Source organism: Girardinichthys multiradiatus, chromosome 4 (assembly GCF_021462225.1).
Source record: "Girardinichthys multiradiatus isolate DD_20200921_A chromosome 4, DD_fGirMul_XY1, whole genome shotgun sequence".
In the NCBI taxonomy this organism is placed as follows: domain Eukaryota; kingdom Metazoa; phylum Chordata; class Actinopteri; order Cyprinodontiformes; family Goodeidae; genus Girardinichthys; species Girardinichthys multiradiatus.
Window position 1 is genome coordinate 48,835,451 of NC_061797.1, and position 20,806 is coordinate 48,856,256.

The 20,806-nt window shown below is 43.2% G+C and overlaps 2 protein-coding genes across 4 annotated transcripts; one reads left to right on the forward strand and one right to left on the reverse strand.

The window, feature by feature from the left end:
• The first annotated feature begins 3,952 nt into the window (after positions 1-3,952).
• Positions 3,953-8,113, forward strand: gtf2a2 (general transcription factor IIA, 2). Its single transcript, XM_047363893.1, has 4 exons — positions 3,953-4,117; positions 6,296-6,400; positions 6,492-6,618; positions 7,944-8,113. Exons 1-4 carry the CDS (start codon positions 4,046-4,048, stop codon positions 7,967-7,969), a joined length of 330 nt encoding a protein of 109 aa, XP_047219849.1. The 5' UTR covers positions 3,953-4,045; the 3' UTR covers positions 7,970-8,113.
• A 1,488-nt stretch (positions 8,114-9,601) lies between these two features.
• On the reverse strand, positions 9,602-20,148 carry LOC124867443 (zinc finger protein 395-like). Of its 3 annotated transcripts, none has more exons than XM_047363892.1 (10): positions 20,009-20,148; positions 15,386-15,537; positions 14,885-14,988; positions 14,697-14,812; positions 12,940-13,133; positions 12,761-12,861; positions 11,833-12,028; positions 11,550-11,627; positions 10,356-10,426; positions 9,602-10,272 (listed from the first exon to the last, which is right to left on the reverse strand). In XM_047363892.1, exons 2-10 carry the CDS (start codon positions 15,533-15,535, stop codon positions 10,161-10,163), a joined length of 1,122 nt encoding a protein of 373 aa, XP_047219848.1. In that variant the 5' UTR covers positions 15,536-15,537; positions 20,009-20,148; the 3' UTR covers positions 9,602-10,160. The 3 variants fall into 3 exon arrangements, with proteins under 3 accessions (XP_047219848.1, XP_047219845.1, XP_047219847.1); XM_047363889.1 differs by having other exon boundaries at positions 14,885-15,138; XM_047363891.1 differs by lacking the exon at positions 20,009-20,148 and adding an exon at positions 17,568-17,717 and having other exon boundaries at positions 14,885-15,138.
• Positions 20,149-20,806: the final 658 nt, after the last annotated feature.

Consider the following 20,806-nt stretch of genomic DNA (forward strand, 5'->3'; position numbering starts at 1 on the left):
ACACACACACACACACACACACACACACACACACCTACTGGGATACAGAAGTATCTTCAGGCAGCAACTAGAAACATAACTACACCTGAGGGACCAAAACAGGACTGGATAGGGGAATCTCTGCCTCATCATTGTAACCAAAATACAGTAAATTGTACAAAGGCCTACCAACAGCGCCACAACTTTTATTCCAGAGCTGCAGGAGAACCAGAGACAGCAGAGGAGGACAACTGAGGTGAGTTAGTAAGACAGACAGAACAGTTCCCAGTGGGAACATCCACAGAGACCAATCAGGTAATGTTCTTCCTTCAGTTCACAGACAACATCACAACCTTATTCTTTGCTGATCACTGACCAAGAGAGGTCATGAACCTGAAAGAAGAGAGAGTTCCCCTCCATCCTTACCACCTTTAGAGTCACAGACGCTTTGGTTTCTGTCTGCTCTGTTGGATCTTTATAGATGTTTGTTGGAAGAAATGGAGAGCAGAAGAAAAGGAGCATCCAGCCTGTTGTCAGGAACCAGTCCCTGCAGCCTGGCTCTGTGACAGTAGGAGGTTCTATTATGGTATGGGCTTGGATCATTTCCTCTTTTCATGGCTTCATTTCCTTGAAGTCAGAAGAACTTAAGTGTTTGGAGAAGGAACGAGAACGTTGTTTACATACATCTCTACAGGAAAACTACAGAACCGTTTCAACAGAAACAGCCGGTAATGTCTCAATCTCCATGGTAACTTTAGCTGTTACCTGTGTCTGTCTCCATGGTAACCACCTGTTACTGTCTCTGTTACCATGGTAACTCCAGCTGGTACCATGGCAGGGGTGGTGATAACTCTGAGCAGCATGAGAAATCATCCTCCACATTTAAACTTAACATTTTTGATAAGCAACACAATAAGGTACGTTTAGATATTGCGTGAACTGTATTATTTACTACAAATAGAAATAATTGATTTAGTAATTAATAAATACTTCCAGATGAGATTTAAGGTTGTAGGTACATTTTTCCTTGTCCCTTTGCAGCAGACTCAGATCAGTGAGGCCAGATTCTTGCTTCACCTCTTCTCGTCCAGAATATAGAAGATGAATTTTTGCATTGTTCCGTCATGATGTGTTCCAGCGACGTGGAGGAGAAATTATTTTAGTTCCTGTTCCTCTGTCCTTTGCTTGATGCAGATTATCTGAGGAACATTTCTCTGTTGTTGCTCTCAGCGTTTCTTCTGAGGTTCTGTTTGCTGTCGGAAGACAGGAGGCAGCAGCTCCCTGCTCCTCATTCACAGATTATTTTTAATCATTCTGCCTGATGTCCAGCGGACAGCCCCTCTCTGTCTTTCACCATGCTTCAGGGGGTCAAAGGTCAGAACAGTGGCTGATGAAACAGATCTGTTCATTAGCAACCATCCATCACAAACAGACGGCTCCCTGCAGAGCCTGAACCTGACCTCCAACTGCAGGTTAAACTCTCCGTGCACGGCTGCAGCATCCAGACAGGAAACCAGTGCAGCTGCTGACATGGCGGCTGAGTGATGGATGGGAGGAAGAGAAGATGCTCTGAGGGAGGAAAACATCCCAGAATGGCTGCTTCATCCTCACCCGTCTGAGAGACCTTCTCACAGTCTGCATTATGTTATTATTATTATTATTATTAGTATTATTAATAGTAACCCCTTCATGCAGATGATGATTTTCAGCAAAGGAAAATAATTTTTGAACAACAGAAAATTGACCAATCAGAAGATGTTTATGAAAGTTAAAATTTTTAGTTTCAGTTTATTCAATTTCAGTTTCTATTTGAATGTTTTACTTTGAATTAAAGCTAAACTGAAAAACAAAAGCAAGAGTTTCACCATACAAACGTCTTTAATAGTAAATTTTACTTTTCTGCAGATTTCCTCAGAAATTCATCATCCAGATTGTTTTTCTATTTGTTTCCATCACGCTGTTTTATATTTTACCCTCATTTGTCCTGATTTATTCCCTGTGAATTCCTTTAAACACATTGTGATTAGTCTGTTTAAACATTATCCGAAGTTCATTTTTCTGTTTCACACCACATCACTTCAACCTCTAACATCTGACATCCCCTGACGGAGCCAACCGGCCTGAATCCATTATTGGACCAGAGGCAAGTCTGCAGAACCAACAGAGCTGTGTTATACTGCCATCTACAGGCGGACCCCAGCAGCTGCACTTCTTTAATAGCAAACACATGAAAATCGTTCCAATATCAGACATAACCTCTAACAGCAGCAGGAGGTTACCTTTCCCCAAAGTGCTTTACAGGACACGAAAGGAAAGACAGAAGGAAAATAAAGAAAAGAAAAATATGTTTCAACAGTTCATCAGTCAGATTCAAACCTGGGAACACCTTGGGATCCCTGAGAATGTGCTGGAAATGGATGGATGGATGGATGATGGATGGATGGATGGATGGATGGATTATTCTACATGATTCTGCTGATGTTTGGGTTGGTATTTGTCAAACTTAATTTATTAACAAAGTAAACCTGGCATTTATGTTTATATATTTTCTTACATTATTTGGAAATGTTTTTGTTGTTGAGGTTTAACATCTCAAGGATCCAATTTTATACTCCAAATACATTAGAATATTTTATTTTATTTTATTGTTACTTTATTTTTATTATTTTTGAATGATTTTGTTTTGTATTTGAACGTTAATGAGAAACATCAAACCACTTTATTTCTAAAGCACTTAAAAAACAACATATCAGCCGACCAAAGTGGTCTACTAAACGTGAGGGAGACCGGGAATAAAACAATAAAACAGCTCTAAGTTAATACTTAGGAGCTATAGAGAAATTTACATAGTATGGGGACATAGAAAAGGGAAAAGATGGTAACTAAAACTAGTTAAAAACCATGGAGAAAAAGTATGTTTTTCTAAAAACAGCGAGAGCTGGAGCCTTCTGGACCTCCAGCAGAAGCTCCTCTGGATTTATAAAATGTCTTCAGGACAGTCAGAAGCTTCTGTTGAGTTGATCTAAGAGCACGACATGACAGATAGGCTCGGAAAAATGAGAAGGGGTTGAGCCAGTGATGCCCACCCACTGCTAAAGTCTGGAGAAGAGAATGTTATGGTCCACTGTGTCAAAAGCAGCAGTCCGGGGGTTGCGTGGTGCGCCCCATGTACAGAAGCTACAGTCCCCAACGCAGCCGTCCTGGGTCTTCATACCTTCGTTTGCATGTCTTCCCCCTTGCCCATTTCCTGCCTGAAAGCTGTTAATGAAGGCGACTTGTAACAAAAACAAAAAAAACTAAACATGAGTAAAAACACACTTCCAAGAATCCAGTAGTTGATATATGTCACTGAAAACCCTTAAAAGAGCAGATTCAGTGCTGCATGTTTTAAACCCAGACTGGAACACTTCCAACATTTATATAGATCCAGGAAGGCCTGCATCAATATAAGGTAATGTTGTCTCTGGGTCCAACCAATTATTTTTCCAATGTTTCTGCAAGAAAGGTAACTTGGACATCAGCCTGAAGGTAGAGAAAGCAGAAGGATCGAGGCCAGATTGTTTCAATGAGGGTTGCACCGCACAACGTTTCTTGGCACCACGATGGAAGTCAAACATAAAGGTTAAAGGGACCAGTAGTAAGAAAAACCTCTTTAAGAAGACGTGAAGGAACAACATCACTGCAGGGGTCAGAGATAAAACAAAAATATTATTAGTTTATTTAATTTAATTTAGTTAAATATTACAATATTAATGAGCAAAACAATTTTAAAAGAAATAAAAAGCCATAAATGATTCAGTCTATCATCACAGATGTATAAACCACCAAACCTCCAAATTATAGAAGATACTGGACCAATGAAGACCTCCTGAAATGCAGGAAAAAGCAGCTGAATCTACCTGCTCAGGTTCCTGTTTTGTTTTGAAAAGATAAGAATAAACAGGTTTGTTTGCGCTTGTTCGACTGCTTTTATTGTGAAAGTTTTAAGCGGAAGTTAGTTAGTAGTGGACTCAGCAGTTAGCTAATTCTACGAGGTTTGGTTTAGTGCATTCAGAACCAGAGAACCATGGCCTACCAGTTGTACCGGAACACCACGCTGGGAAACAGCCTCCAGGAGAGTCTGGACGAACTTATCCAGGTGACACCGACAGAACACACCGAGCTGGGAGGGTCAGATGGGTCGGAGCCGGACAGCTGGGGGGCTAGTTAGCATGTTAGCTGTTAGCCGCGGCTCGTCCTGCGATGATCTGAGTCCAAATCTGTCTGTAAATGGTCCGAATCTGTTTACACTGAACCAGAGAATAACATCCGGACTGGATCTGGACCAATTAATGTCAAACTGATTAAAGTCCAATAATCGATACAATGAACTCAGCTGCCGGCGCGGAAAGGCTAAAAATTTGAATAATGCTTTTAGGTATGGATACTTTTGTCCAAATCTGAGACTGCTTCGGTCCGAACCGGGTCAACCTTCAGTTTGTTGGTCAGATTTAACTTCTGGAAAAACTGAAAACACACACGGGTTCTGCTCTTATGAGTGTTTTATTGGGGTTAGCTCAGTTAGGGTCCATCAGCACCGGACAGGCTTCCTACACCCCCTGAAAAAGTAGAATCCTCTAATCCGACCAGACTCTCAGTTCTGGATCTTCACATTCATTGTTGGGTCTTAAATGCGGATCTTTTCTCATTCATTACTTCTTCCACTAACTTCCTCTTTGATAAATGAGCTAATAGCATCTAGCTGAGGAAGTTCTGTTGTTTGGCTAATAAAACTACAAATCCCATGATTCAAGGTGCACCGATCAATCTTGATCTCATGAAGCAGCTGCAGGTAGTTTTTACAGCTGAATAAAAGTCAGATGGCTCAGTGAGGACCAATAAGTCCAGTTGGACGATATTTCTCCCCAGGGGTTCTGCCCGTCCCTGCAGAACTGCCAAAGTTCTGAGCTTCTAAAAGCTGCTCCATCATGGGAAACAGTGTGTCTGAGGTTTGGCTCTGACCCGACCCAACTCAAGTTTAATTCATGAACGCTGTAAATTTAAATCCTGTCTTTAAAACACCTTAACCTGGACTTATTGTTTATGTGGCCATGTTAATAAAAACACTTATTCAGAAGAGTCCGGTTCATCTGAAAGCAAGCATCAACAGAACTTTAAATGACACCAAATTCATGTGTGAAGGTTCTAAAGGAGGACGGCTGCGGTATTTTTAAAAGCTGAAATTCTCTGTTTACTGTAAACCTGTGGAAGGTTCTGACCTAAAAATCCCAAAAAGTAATAAAACATTCAGCAAATGATGAAAGTTCTTCCTTTAAGCTAGATGTCAGTAAAATGAATGTGTTGAGATGTTTATTCAGCCCAAAGGTCCCAGTCATAAAAATCATCCTTTAAAACCCAGAGAAACCAGAACAGAGGAACCAGAACACATTCAGCTTCGTTTTTAGTTCAGAAATTAACGCCAAAATTAGGGATGCGCGATCTATCTGCATTTCCATCGGTATCGGCCGACCTTAGTCATTGTTTAACATATCGGTACCGGTCCGATGAGTAACACCGGGCCAACAGTAATAATTCATGTTTATTTCCATCTTGTTGCGGATTGTGTTTTTTCTGTGGGGAGGTGATGGTATTGGTTATTGGCCATGACCGCAATATTAATATCGGACATCGATATTGGCCCAGATGTTTATATCGGTGCACCCATATTAAAAATGATGTAAACAAAATGGAACATCCTCTGTTAAATCTGCTGATTTTTCTTCTAGATTTACTTGGAAACATGAACCTGCAGATGGTGGAGATGATTTATAACTTCTCACCATCAGTTGGGTCTCCTGGCTGTGATGAATGATCTTTACCATGTGGTCAGAGTCCGGTTCTCTCAGTTAATCCTCCTGGGTTCTTGGAGCTTCTGAAATATATTTTTACATTACATTTGTGCAGAAGTTTTGCCCTGACGATGTAAATAAAAATCTGGCCCAGGTTGTGTGTTTTGGACAGAATTTGATCCTTTTTCACACAAAGCTTTTATTTTTCTGCCATTGACTTCTATTTAAAATGCATTTTGACACACGACCACGACGGTTTCTATCTATCTATAGTCATTCTTCAGTTCCTGGTGCTGGTTCCCAGCAGGTGAAGACATTTCGACCTACTGTAAATCTTCCAGATCACCTAAAAAAAACCTGATGTGAATAAAAGCTGCTGTCAGACGGTGCCACCCAGAACCCGAGGAAATAATCACCAGTTAAACTCCAGTAATCAGAGGTTCGATGCTGAGCTATTAAACATGGTGCCACCTGCTCTGTGTGTTCAGACCCAGCAGATCACCCCTCAGCTGGCTCTGCAGGTCCTGCTTCAGTTCGATAAAGCCATCAACGCGGCGCTGGCCAGCCGGGTCCGGAACAGAGTCAACTTCAGGGTGAGTCTGACTGAAAGGAACCTCCCTCACTGTCTGAGTTTTAGTCCTGTGTTGGAACCAGAACTGAACCTGGGTTCCTGTTTCTCCTCAGGGCTCTCTGAACACCTACAGGTTCTGTGACAACGTGTGGACATTTGTTCTGAACGATGTGGAGTTCAGGGAGGTGACAGAGCTGGTGAAGGTTGACAAAGTGAAGATTGTCGCCTGTGATGGAAAGAGTGAGTGTCAGCAGAATCGCACCAGGACCTGGTTTGTTCTGGACCTACTAAATAAGCAAGAACCCAGATGAGCTGCAGGTTAACATGTGATCACAGCAGCTGCCCACTCTTATCAACCCACTCAGTTACTGATTAAATGTAGGGTGTTTTCACACCAGGAAAGTTCTCTGGTCCGCTTGTTTGGTCCGGACCAAAAACTAACTTTATTTTTTTCATTTGGTGCGGTTTACTATTACTTGTAAACAAAGCCACGCGGGTGACGATCATTGTTCCCATTGGACAGAAATGACGGGGGCGGGACAGAGCCCAGACCCGGACATTGAGGAAAACATCTGTAGACGAGCTGCGTTCAGCTCCTCTGTTCTGCATATTTATGCCGTTATTAAAGCTGCAATATTATTGTGAGGCTGAAGAGCAGCTCATTCAACACAGATTTTGAGATGTTCCATTTATAATGTTGGAAACCCGTCAGAGAATCCGTGCTGAACTACAACGTTCTCTACGTGCCTTGTCCCACAACAAGCAAGTAGCGTTGCTAAGCAACACACAGCTTTGCTACCGGCTACGGTGGCTTTTTAGGTCCAAAGAGATGTACGCTTTTTGTAGTTGGCTCGGATTGGGGCCGGTTTGGATTCAGACCATAAGCGAACCGCACCAGAGTCCGTTTGGAAGCGGACCGAGACCACCTCAAAAAGTGGGTCTCGGTCCGGTTGTTTGGTCCGGACCAGGGTTCGCTTGAGTGTATTCACACCTGCACAAAAGTTCCGGACCAAGGGGGGAAACGAACTCTGGTCCGTTTAAAGCGGACCAAAAGTGGCAAGTGTGAATACACCCTTAGATGGTTTGGGTTCACATGTCACTCTGGTACCAGCAGAAAGCCTCAGTCTGCTCTACATGCTACATGACCCGTGGATCAGTCTGCAGAGAGTTAAATGATCTGGTTTTAATGCGGAGAAGATTTAGTTTTCATGGTTTAAGTTCAGCAGAACCACTCAGAGCTGCTGCAGCCACAGGTCCAATACATGATGCAGTACCAAGTTACAACAGCAGATGGAGTACTATACCGTAGACCAGGGGTGTCACAGTTCCAGTCCTCGAGGGTCGGTGTCCCAGGCCCACCACAACTGGATCAGATGGTTGAATTTACCTCCTCAGCATTCAGTCGGGTTCTACAGAGCCCTGCTGCTGACCTGCTGACTTGATCCAGGTGTGAGGGACACATCTAACAGGACGCCGTGTCCCGAGGCCTGGAGTTGGACGCCTGCACTGTAAGCTATGATGTGGTGTTTGTTCTGTAGTAACCTTCTCCTTCTTCTCTTCCTCAGACTCGGGCTCCAATGCTGCAGAGTGAACTTCTTCCATCAGCTGGACTGTACATATAACTTATACAGCACAGTTACGTGTGTGTGTGTGTGTGTGTTTTATTCATATCTGCAGGTGTGTGTTCAATTTGTTTAATCTTCTTTAATAATAAAAGTTGATGTAAAGCTGCAAACTGTTTGCTTCTCATCTTTAACCCAGGATCCACCAGGCTTCCTCTGCAGGTGGGCGGATTCTGGGAGGTTCTGGGATCCGTGTTCAATGGGTCAGTGTTGTTGCCTGTTTTAACACAGCCACAGTGGGGACACCTTCCAGCTGATGCGTCTCTCAGACCTTCAGTCTAATGTGCTGGTTCTTGTCGTTCTCCCAAGAGGTGGTGTTCTGCATGTTTTAGATGTTCCTGGTTCAGCACCTGAATGAAATGAACGGGTCATTATCAGACCTCTGTCAGGCTGAGGAGATGATTCAGCCATTTGAGCCAGCAGGTTTGGAGTGTGTACAACATGGAGGACACAGAGGACTGGTCTTGGACCTTCTGAGTCAGCAGGGTCCTCCACATGTTGGACAACTTTGGAGCCCCTCCTTTATGGGTTTCTACCCAACAGGAAAACTGCTGTAGTGGTCTGGATCAGGAAGTTATCCTGGATCTATGGAGGACAGATCTGAACCCAAACTGTTCAAGACCTGAACAGAGTTAAAAGATCTGATCCAAGGACCGCTCCATCCTTCAGCTGATTGTCTGGGTGAGTTTTCAGCTCTGTGTTGGAGATAAACTCCAGTTTCCTATCAAACTGTTCTGTGGGACACATCAGAGATCCAACTAAAGAAACAGGAACAGACTGGGTCTCTGACCGGCTGATGTGTCCACAGAACATGGCTCATCTGAAGGATCCAGATGTCAGAGTTGGAACCCAGTCCTTTGGTTCTGTCCAGGTTTTACACTAAAACTACAATAAGGTAAAGTCCAAGGAAAAGACTTCTGCTTAACTGTTCTGATCCAGACCACATCACAGTTTATAGAAGAGTCTGGATCACAGGAAGGAGTCTGATCGGATCAGGACTTCAGAACTGGGTCATGTGTGGATTAGAACCACAGTTCTAATGCAGCCAGGTTTCTAAGTGCCACATAAAGTGCAGAACATGTTCCTGAAACAATCAGGGATGTGTCGGCCTCGCTGCGCCACATGTGGACTCAGAGTCTGGAAAAACCTGGAACGTTGACATGGAAGAATGTTGGAATTCTGATGAACCGGCAGACGGGTTCTTGAATCTCTGATGTTCAGTTTCAGGCCTGAGGAGAAACATGGAGTCATGTGATATTAGCCTGTGGCCACAGTGGACCAGGAAGCAGCTCACCTGGAAACGCAGGGATGGGTTTGAGGAGCTGAGGATTTTCTGGAGGAGACGAGCATCTCCATCAGAGAATCCTCAGGTTTAACCTCAACTCTGAGGAGATTGAGTTCATCTCCAGCATCTTTCTTCTGATTGCAACTCATAGTCTGATCAGATTTTAACTAATTCTTTCTGTCTGAAATGTTCTGCAGAACCCCACAGGTCCACACTTACAGTGTGTAAGGTAAAAACATTTCAAACGTCGGTTTGTCCCTGATAAACATCTCATTGGTCATCAGTTTCCAGTGAGAGCTCAGCATGAGCACCATGGTCCGGTCTGTTTTTTCTGCTTTATTACAACATCAGGTAGAAAAACATAGAAATCAGTTTGATCCTGAGTTTGTCTCTGACGCAGAGGAAACAGATTCAGAGCTGCAAACAGGAAGCACCTCCAGACCAAAACTGGAGGAGATGGAGACAGGTTCCTCCTCTGAGGAGCAAATTATTTTTTATCAACAACATACCACATCAGAAGCAGGATGATGCTTAAAACGTAACTTTTCCGTATTATGTGATTTGTTTTTTTTATTAGCTGAATCATTTAATAAACGGAAGCTGAAATAAAAATATTTGGCAGGTGTCCTTCATGCAGATGATCCCGCTTGTTCTCCTGGTGTAATGTGAGAAGCTTCAGGCTGCAGTTCAAAGTGTAGGACCCACATCTCACATGATCCAGACTGTCGGCAGCCTGGAAACGTGGGGTAAAAGATTTGGAAAAATCCCACTGAGAGTCCATTTTTAACCGTTATCATCATCATGGTGTTCCACCATTGGAGGACAGTCAGCGAAACATGGCTGCTGCAGCTGCTGAACAGCATCATATTAAAGGCTCAGTCCAGAAAGCGTTGGCAGGCTTTCTTCCAGCGGCATGGCGTGCACCACAGCTCCCGGTGCTCGATGCCGTAAACTTTCCGACACTTCTTGGCCTCACTTCGAATCCTCCTGACCAACAGACACACAGCAGTCAGAAGGCTGCAGGTCCCCTGAGGGGCCCTCAGACGACAATACCACACAGAAACACTTACCTGCAGGGGGCGCTCTGATGCTGCAGCCACTGCTCTCCCACACTGACTGATCGCACCCGGGACACCGGTTCCTAAGGAGGTGAGAAGGGTCAGCTTCTGGGCAGAACTGTTGTTAGAACGTCACACAAAAAGCACTTGAGACGGGTCCATCTGTCTGTTTTTGTCCTGCAGGTCTCCTTCAGTCTGTCTCTGTCCTGCTGCAAGTTCACTTGTTAGCCTGCAGGGGGCAGCACTGCACTGTGTAAATGAACTGAACTAAGTCCCTGAAAGCACTAGGAAGACGAGCAGCCAGCTTTCAGTTAAAATTCAGCTCCAGGTCCACAGAATGACCCAAATCAGACCCCACCAACCCAGAACCCGACTGCAGACAGTCCAGGAAGCTCTCAGACTAAAAGTGTTGAACTTCAGATTCAGAGCTGCTGCTGTAAAGTTCAACACAAAGCCCACAGCAGGCTTTATTTCAGGAAGATACCAGGTTCTGGTTCTAGATGCTCCGGTTCAGTGTAAACTGTTAGAACCTCCTTGGTTTGGTTTAAAGGAGGCGATCTGAGCTGCAACTGGACCACTGATCCCAGTTTAATATTTGCTGGGCTCTGACAGTCCAGCAGTGAGGCAACAGAACATCTGTGTTTTCCTGCACGTTTTAAACCAGCAGAACTGAAGACGTTCTTATTTCTGTTTCAGACAGTTGGACGGGTCAGAACCCCTGTGTAACCAGCATAAAGGTTAGAGATGGGACTCCAGAGTCACAGATGACTGTCAGGAAGTCCAGGTTTAAAACACACAAAAAAACAAACAGAATTCACCCTTTATTTTAGTACTTATAAAGAAATGTCTTCCTGACCTAAACCCTGCCTGCAGAATCAGTTATCTTCTCTGTATTCACAGAAAATATTACACTGTAGGAACAAGTAGAAGGTTAAGGTTGTGCTAAATCAGTGGTTCCCAACCCTGGTCCTCAGGGCCCCCTGTCCTCCATGTTTTCAAGGTGTCTCTGTTCCAGCACACTTGATTCAAATGATTGCATGACCTTTGCATGCCATCAAGTGATGCTGCAGCCTGGTAATCACACAGTTATTGAAGTCAGGTGTGTGGCAGCGAGTTTAGGGTGAAAAAAAAAAACAACACAAAAAAACTCCTGGTGTTCCAGCAAACACCTGACGAAAGGAACGCTGACACATTTTAAAGCTTTACCTGTCTGCTTGTGGGCGGGGCTGTCAAAAGACATGAGGTGGCAGCTGCAGGTGACACTGTGTGACTTGGGGGCGGAGCCTGAACAAGAAGGAAAAATGTCAGTTTGAATTAATAACAAAGACCAAAAATATAAACCATTTGGAGCTAGGTCATAGTTCAGACCCATTTGTTAATTCTTCAGGTACCAAACAGAAACCAAACTGTCAATCAAGAACGAGCTGTTAATTCTTAACCAACCAGACTTTTTAACGAGATGCAAGTCCCTGTGTGAAGCCCCGCCTACCTGGTAGGAGTGCTCTGATTGGACCTGCCAGAGGCTGCTACAGGGGGAAGGGGCAGAGCGACTCAGAGCGCTGCAGTTGGGGCTTGGAGGAGGAGGAGAGGGAGGAGACTGACGGCGTGGCTCGTCCCATTGGTTGATCTCGGAGTAGTAAAAGTCCTCCTCGCTGTGAGAGCATCGCTCATGTTCACCACCTTGGCTGAAACACAGACATCAAAGGTCAACTATTATTGTAACTGAATCAGTAATGTGTTGGTAGACAGAAAGGAAGTTTTATTTATATTAAATCACAGTTAAATAAAGAATGATGATGATTAAAACGTTGATGTCAGTAGTTTAAGTTCACATCCTTAAGTTCTGTCGGTTTAATGGCCGGTCGGACACCAGGACCGGGTTCTGTCTGTTGAACGCCCGGTCCGACACCAGGATTCATCAGGTTTGATCGTTTCTGGTCATTTGGTTCCAGTTTCCTGATTTTGGGGGTAGAGAAGTCTGTCCTGCAGACTCAGCTAAGATTAATGATGGTAAAAGTTTTCCGGTTCCGGGTTAGATCAGGTATGGACCCTCACTGTCCCAGACTGGGTAACAGGAAGTAAACGGTAAATGGACTGAACTTATATAGCGCCTTTCCAGTCATACTGACCACTCAAAGCACTTTATACTAGAGCCACATTCACCCAGACGTAGTCACTAACGCTCACACATTCATACAACAATACGCAAATCAGTAGGCAATTTGAGGTTAAGTGCCTTGCTCAGGGGCACATCGACATGTGGCAGGAGGAAGCTGCAATTGAACCCACAACTTTCGGATTGCAAGACAACTATCCTTCTCAGTGAGCTACAGTTGTGTCATGAATTTAAGAGCATTTTGATAAAAGGATCCTGAGAAAGTTCTGGTTGCAGCTGAGTGCAGCCAGGTGAGCCTTACCACAGGTGCACCATCCTGATGTGGCGTTTAATTCCCATCAGGGACGTCAGCACCTTCCTGCAGCTCGGCCACAGACACTGGTACGCCACTTTCAGCGAGTTCTGTGGAAGAAAATGTACTGTCATTGTCTGACTAGACTCATTTTTGTCCCTCTGTGGCCACCGTACAACCTAGCTCACCCTGCGTTTTCGTGGTGCTGGTTCTTCAAATAGAACCTGGTCCAGGTCCAAGCCCTCATCAGAGGGCGTGGCCGACCTGCCGTTGGCTTCAGCTGTTGGTGAGGGAGGTGCGGGGCTTCTGGGACCTCGGTTGACGCTCCAGTAGCCGCTGCTGCTGTCTGAGAGCTCGACGGCGCCACAGTCCATCGAAGGAGCTAGAGTGTCAAAAATATGAACCAGAAAATCAGAAAATACTTTTCAAAGCTCCCTGAAATATTCTTATGTATCATGTTTATAACTAAAGCAGGATCAGAAAAACAACAGAAACTAACCAACAGATAAATAGTTGGACTTAATGTTTAATCATTTTAGTTCATGTTGACCTGTAGTTCTTGATGTAGAAATCAATCACCATCTACCAGATCATTTATATATATAGAAATTATATCTAGACCCAGAGATTATATAAATATATCTACAGAGCATCCGGAAAGTATTCACAGCGCTGCACTTTGTCCACATTTAGTGATGTTCCAGCCTTATTCCAAATGGAATAATCTCAAACAAGAGATTGTTTGAGATTATTGCAAATTTATTAAAAATAGAAAAATAAGAAATCACATTTATGTAAGTATTCACAGCCTTGGTTTACTGTTTCCACTGATCATCCATGAGGTGTTTCTACAGCTTAAATGGAGTCTACCTGTGGTAAATTCAGCTGATTGGACATGATTAGGAAATGCACACCTGTCTTTAAAAGGTCCCACGGCTGACCGTGCATGTCCGGGCACTAACACCAAGCATGAAGACAAACGAATTATCTTGACAAATCTGAAGGTCCCCATGAGCACAGTGGTCACAGTGATCATTCATAAATGGAAGAAGTTTAGAACTACCAGGACTCTTGTAGAGCTGTCCGGTAGTCTAAACAGAGCGACCGGGGGAGAACCCCATGGTCACTCCGTCAGAGCTCCGGCATTCCTCTGTGGAGAGAGGAGAACCTTCCAGAGGGACAACCATTTCTGCAGGAATCTACCAATAAGGCCTGCCAGATGAAAGCCACTCCTTATTAAACGGCTCATGGAAAGCCCGTCTGGAGTTTGCCTAAAGGAACCCGAAGAATTAAGACCATCAGAAACAAAACTCTCTGGTCTGATGAGACAAAGATTGAACTCTTTGGTGTGAATGCCGGGCAATGTGTTTGGAGGAAACCAGGCACATCACCAGCCTAATACCATCCCTACAGTGAAGCATGGTGGTGGCAGCATCATGCTATGGGGATGTTTTTCAGCAGCAAGAACTGGCAGACTAGTCAGGATAGAAGGGAAGATGAATGCAGAAATATACAGATACATCCTGGATGAAAACCTGCTCCACACCTCTTGACCTCAGAATGGGGCAACGGTTCATTTTTCAGCAGCTGAGTTGGACTTGTGGCATCATAGAATTCAGCAGCATGAACAAAAAAATGACAAATATTCCCCAACTTAACAGTAAGTCAGCCATTTTGGTTCAAAGCTGCCATTTTGACCTTTTACATGTTATTTTAACAACTCCTCCTACTTCGAAATATTGGATTTAAACTTTTTTCAGAGCACTCCTAAAGCATTGGACACTCAAAGTTATCAAAATCCTCAGTTTTCATCCATGGGGCTGGACCTCAAAGTTTTTCATCTCGCCACGAACCCGTAAATAGTAATAACTTATTGTTAATGAGATATTCCAACTCCAGCCATGATTCTCATGCCTGTTTCTGCTTTGATCTTGTTGTTGTTTACCTGCAGTATGTTTGTGGGCGGAGACCTGGAGCGCGGGCGGAGGACTGCAGGACAGGCTGCTGAGCACCATGGCTGCCATCAGCTCGTCCATGTCCACCTCCTGCTGAGCGGTGCGACTGCAGGACAGCAGTTGTGAGTGTTAGGATGTTTACTAGTGAACAATAAACAACAGGTGGGATGAGCCTGACCTTCTGGGGACATCGATGCAGGAGGAAATGGATCTGCTGCAAGATGTAGATTGGGCTACAGTGTCTGTCTGAGAGTCACCTGCTCCTCCACACTGAAAGTACGCCTGAGAGAGAAGACAGCACTGTGATTGGCTCAGGCAGCTGTCAATCAAACGAGGTCTCCTCCTTCTACTCATCTTCATTTGACAGGAAACAAACAGGATTCTGGGATTTTCAGGGATTTTCTTCTGTTTGTGATTATTCCCAGCAGGTACCTGAAGTACACAAGGTGTGTTTAATGTTCCACCAGAAACTGTGAGCTTTTCTCAGTAATGATTTGTCTGGGTTTCTAACAGACCAAAAAAGCTGCTCAACTGATAGAGGCAGATCTATTTTCCCTCAAACAGAAACAGTTTTTAGCATTTTGGCAGCGAGAAACTTCTGCAGGAACCTCTCTGATGGTGAAGTACCCGGTACTTTTGGTTGAAGCTTACAGAATAATGTTATTTGTCCTCCTCTCACCTTTAGATCGCCGTGATCTCTGACTCTGCTGATGCCTTGTTGTCCTGCCCCCGTTGCCTTAGTGGTGCTGGTCTTGTTTGGTTCTGGACAGGAGGAGCCCACCAACGATCCAAAAGGCGAGCGTTTTCCCAGACGAGTGTTGGGCATCATGTCTGGAAAGGAGACGCAGCAGCTGCTTCAGATTATTCTCACACTAAGAAACTCGGATAACACATGTTTACATGCTCACAGAGCATGTTTCTGTCAAAAACATTGAAGACCAAATATCATATTTTAGAGCCAAAAGATACTGAAAGCATAAGAAAATAATGCAAACTGATTTTCAGCTGTTGTCTAAACCTTTAAGCCATTTTAAGCTCTAATGTCATTCTTGTCCACAACTGGAAGGCACAACCCTACATGGATGACTAAGTGTTGTTGGGGACCACAGAGCTTGGCTGTCCATTGCTGTAAACGGAAAATGGACAAAAAAGACCTTTCTAACCGGAAAATTAATGAATGTGTGGCAGCTTATTGGCGGCACAGAAAAAGGACAAAGCGAGGCCTCTTAGTTAGATCCTCTATGCAGGAGGGTGGCGCTACAAAGTATTAACGCAAGGGGGCCGAATAAAATCGCGCGCCCCACTTTTCAGTTTTTTATTTGTTAAAAAAGTTTGACACATCCAATAGATTTCATTCCACTTCTCGATTGTGTCCCACTTGTTGTTGATTCTTCACAAAAAATTGGAATTTTATATCTTTATGTTTGAACCCTGAAATGTGGCAAGAGGTTGACCAGTTCAAGGGGACTGAATACTTTCGCAAGGCACTGTAAAATCGATCCCTCCAAGTGTTTCTTTCTACATGTTTACCTATGATAATCAGCTGAAACAGACAGTTGTTTTTTCTTCTCAGTGTCTGAGCCAAATGAAGGAGAGTATATTTGGCTGCAAGATGTTAACTTCTACATGTACAGAACTGGTCTGAATTGACTTTATTTTATTCAGATTCAATACAGCATCTTTCTCCCAGAGTTACACTGGTCTCCTATGATAGTAATGCTCATTTAAAATCAAATCCGGTCATCAAAATACAAGGTTGTTAAAATGAATCATTTTATTCCATATTTTGGAATATTCCATAATTATTCATCATATAGTTCAGTGCTGAATGTTCACTGAAACAAGCTGCTTCTATCATGGGTTAATATTTATTCAATGTGCGAAGAAGTTTATTTTAGTCAAAAAGTGAGCAAAGTCCCCATGACTGTGAACTCTTAAAGACAGGAAGACCTTTTTTATGATTGGCGAGTTTAAAGATGACTTTTAACACATTGGCTAGATAAGATGATGCTATCCCTAAACTCAGGTTTTGATTGGTTGATCAGGCCTGGCAAGATCTCATCATAAGAAAACTTTGGTTGCACCAAGATGTCGGACCCGACCAAGACAACCAGGACTGATCTCCCTGTGGACTGTGGTTGTTCCTGAACCTGAACGCTTTGCATTAAAAGCCCTGTTCTGAATCCAAAGTGAGGAGGTTCCACTGAGCTAGGAGTTACCTGAGGGCAGGCAGATCCGCTGTTAGAGTCAAAGCCACTGTTCCTCCAGAGTGAGAGGGCTTAGGGCAGCAGAACCACAGCGCTATAACACACATGGTTCTGAGGAATGAAACAGCCCCATCTGACCCCCATCTTCTACTGTTCTGTTCCTGAGGTTCTGGCCCATTTGCTGGATGTCTAGGTGGCTTCTGAAACCTTGAGTTCATTTCCCTCTCTCAATCTTTCAGCAATATTTCTGTAGGTTCTGAAGCTCTTCATTAGACCATTTGAAATGATCTCAGTCTGGTCAGCAGAGAATTCAACAACTTCTTGTTTTGCGTTTCAAAAGCTTGGTTCTAAAATAAAGGGTTCAGTTTCCCTCAGACGACACTGGTTGTGAAGTTTACATTTACATGTTTGTCAGGCTTATTTCAAGTTTGTTTGATTAGTTATTTAGGTTTTATTTTATGTCTGTTTATAGGAAATAGACATTTATCAGTATCAGACATGCTATTTTTCACCATAACCTCCAGTCAACTGTTAGAGTTTATTTTTCATATAAGAAAAATAAAGAAATCTCCTTCTTCTAAGAGGGAAATTGTAAATAAAAAAGTTAAGTATTCATCTTCATTTGAAATTAACTTTATTACCTAACTGACTGACCTGTTTATTGAGTTGCACTTGATTAGATTAAGTTATGGACACTAAAGTTGTCTGCAGTGGGCATGCTGACAGAAGAAGGTGCGCTTCAACGTTGGGTTCCTGAGCTTTCCACAATCTTTTCATCCACCTAGGCTTTTTTGTCTGAGTTTCCGCTTTGGGGCTCCTAAGCCAGGCCCTTTATGCAGATCTCCTCCCACTGAAACAGTGAAGTCCAGGATGCAATTAAAGATTGTGAAATTAGACGAAAACATCATAAATCACATAATTTTTTCATGGCAGTTATTCTTTAAAGGCCGCAGATTGTCAAGCCAAACTGTGTGAAAATATCAGACCATGTTTATTCACCGGGCACTTAAAAAAACAACACATGGGTGACCAAAGTGCTGCACACAGGTAAAACAGGAGGCAAAATGTGTGGCTAGAATGGATTTGAACTGCGCTGATCCAAACTCTGAGAGAGAAAGGAAAAAGCACAACTCCAATCAGAATTACAACCTGCTCTCTAATTTATGACCATTTTCATGCATTAAACTCTAAGTGGATTTAAAACTTGTTTTAACTCAGATGATATTTGTAACAGTCCACAGATTATTAAGAATTAAAGCCTGTGAGATGTAGCTGCAGCGTTTCTGCTCCATGCAAGCTGAAACCCGGTGAATGATCAACAATTCTGGACAGTTCTGATTGCTTTCATCTGGATCTCGGAACGTAAATGCTGTAAAATATTCAAATTTTTGGTAAAATCTCTTAAAAAGGTTTTGATGAGACCATTTCTCTCTGTCTCCACCTCCCTGGAAAGACACAAGCTTTCTTTATTGAAAAAGCTTGGCTAAAGTTGATGGATTTTCTCAAAGTATTGAATAAAAACTATGAAACTGTTATATTCTGCATGGCTGGCTGAGTTTATACAAACAGGATTTTAAGTTAACAGAAATCTGCAGAGGAGGATAGATAAACTGAGAGATGACTGATCTTTAGTTCATCTAAAATGTTCTACCTTCCTACCAAGGCTCTTTTCAGGGTAGATCTCAGTTCATGCTGTGGTTAAATAGAGGTAGACCGGGTTAATTAAAGAAAGCCTTTAAATTCCTGGGCAAAGTGCCAGTTGGTGGGGTCTCTATCTGGGCATAGGCACAGTTTCTCCTGATAAACTGATATGAGAGCTTCAGACATATCACTGATTTTATCTTGCATGAACATCGAGTTGGGCATGTTCTGCTTGCCTTCTTTCTTTCACACTTCTGTTCATATGTCTTTACTTCAGACATAGGAATGAACATAACGACTGAATATAATGGAAAAGGATTGTTTTTTTTAATTATGATAAATGCCTCCTGAACCCAGTAGCTCAACAAGGACATGTTAGAAACCATTTCAGGTGACGTTATCGTGTAATAAACCATAAGGTCCTGAACTGCAGAAGGCCTGTAGGTGGCACTGTAACCTGGAGTATGCTCATAAGGCTGATGTTTTTCAACCCTGGACTCAAGGCATACTGCCCTGCATGTTTTACTGCTTCAGAATCAATTGATGGCTGATTAACAGGCATTCACTAAACTGCAACTATCTGAATCAGGTGTGTTAAAGCAGAAAAACATCTAAAACATGCAGGGCAGTGTGCCTTGAGGACCAGGATTGAGAAACACCATCTCACCTGCTTCAGCCTTTTCATTTTATGCCTACCATCAAGATTACCACACAGGTTCTGATGGTTCCCTGGTCACTCAGCCTTTCTGCTTCAGGCTCTCGGCTTACACTGAAAGGAGGCGATCACTCCGGAGCTTCATTCTGACAAGCCTCTGTCTGCTTTCTTGGACGGTAGGAAAAGGAAGCTTCTGTTTCTTCTGTTGTTAGATGGCTGCTCACAGATCCAAGCAGCTTCATTTCAAGCCAACCCAAACATCACTAGTGTTCTGAGCTCAGAGTTCATCCAGCTGAGTTTCAGCTCCTCTGCCTAACATCATCACTTTTATGAGCAACTTTCCACAACACTCAGCTGTTTTTCTGGGCCTCATAGTGAAGATCATCTGTGCGATTTCACCAACACAACAAGCATGGAGATTGTCCCTGAACAAGAAGCTCGGCAGCACATCCGTTGATCCAAACGAGAACGCATGAGTTCAACCAGCTCCAAGCTTTCCCCCATAACAGTTCACAATCAAACAGGTCTAAAGCATGAGAACACCTGCGGCTGCCAGCCAATCATAGCCCTGCAGCCCTCCACAATAAGAGCCTGACATTAACAGGGGATAACAGCAAGAAACTGCAGCTTTAAAAGTTTTCCTCTACAGGGAGAGGTTCATCTGCGCAAACCAAGCAAACAAAAAAACAAAAATGAAAATAAACAGAAAACTGCAGAAAGAAGCTGAGAAAACCCTCCCTCTGTTTTGTAACATCATAATAACTGCTCATCTTCATCATCAGCAGCAGCAGTTACCTACCTGGAGAGTCTGAAGGACCAGAACACAAACAGAGGAGCTGTAGAAGCTCTAGGACTCTTCTGCTGCTCAATGAGACCGACACTGGGTGTGTGTGCGTGTGTGTGTGTGTGGAGCCGCAGGGAGGGACCGGCCTCCACCGGGACCTGGACCGGATCACACCGGACTGGATCAGACTAACGTGAAACCAGCTTGTGATGGGATCTAAGAGCGAGAATGGAGTGATGACACACTGAAACACGGGAAGTTAGTTAGTTAGCTAGTTAGTTAGTTAGTTAGTTAGTTAGTTAGTTAGTTAGTTAGTTAGTTAGTTCTGTAACTGTGTAAGGCAATGCAAGTTTATTTTTATAGCACAATTCAATAGCAAGACAATTCAAAGTGCTTGACACATGAAAATAGGAGAAAGAGACAATAGGAAAAGTACATTGCAGTGGCATAATGGACAAAAACAATTAAAGAAAATAAAAATCAATAATTAAAATGATAAGATGATAATAAAAGGATAAAAATGAAAAAAATAATGATAAAATGATTGATAAGAAAATAAAAGGAAAATTGCACTGAAAACTTAACTAATAATGTTTGGATGGCCCAGTCAAAGGCCACTCTGAACAAATAAGTTTTAATCTTGATTTAAAGCAACTTTGGGTTTCAGCGCTTTTACAGTTTTCTGGGAGTTTATACCAGATTAGAGGAGGATAAGAACTAAAAGCTGCTTCTCCATGTTTAGTTCTGGTTCTGGTTCTGCAGAGTAGATTTGAGCCAGAAAACCTGAGAGGTCTGGGTGACTGATCCACTGAC

What these genes read in the sequence shown, in the direction of transcription:
- gtf2a2 (XM_047363893.1), top strand. Translation starts at nt 4,046, where the DNA reads ATGGCCTACCAGTTGTACCGGAACACCACGCTGGGAAACAGCCTCCAG. An exon ending in GTCTGGACGAACTTATCCAG is followed by an intron (nt 4,118 to 6,295) that starts GTGACACCGACA and finishes CTGTGTGTTCAG; the next exon opens with ACCCAGCAGATCACCCCTCA. An exon ending in TGTCGCCTGTGATGGAAAGA is followed by an intron (nt 6,619 to 7,943) that starts GTGAGTGTCAGC and finishes TCTCTTCCTCAG; the next exon opens with ACTCGGGCTCCAATGCTGCA.
- LOC124867443 (XM_047363889.1), bottom strand. Translation starts at nt 15,535, where the DNA reads ATGATGCCCAACACTCGTCTGGGAAAACGCTCGCCTTTTGGATCGTTG. An exon ending in ATCAGGATGGTGCACCTGTG is followed by an intron (nt 12,029 to 12,760) that starts GTAAGGCTCACC and finishes TCTGTGTTTCAG; the next exon opens with CCAAGGTGGTGAACATGAGC. An exon ending in CCCCGCCCACAAGCAGACAG is followed by an intron (nt 10,427 to 11,549) that starts GTAAAGCTTTAA and finishes TCACCTCCTTAG; the next exon opens with GAACCGGTGTCCCGGGTGCG.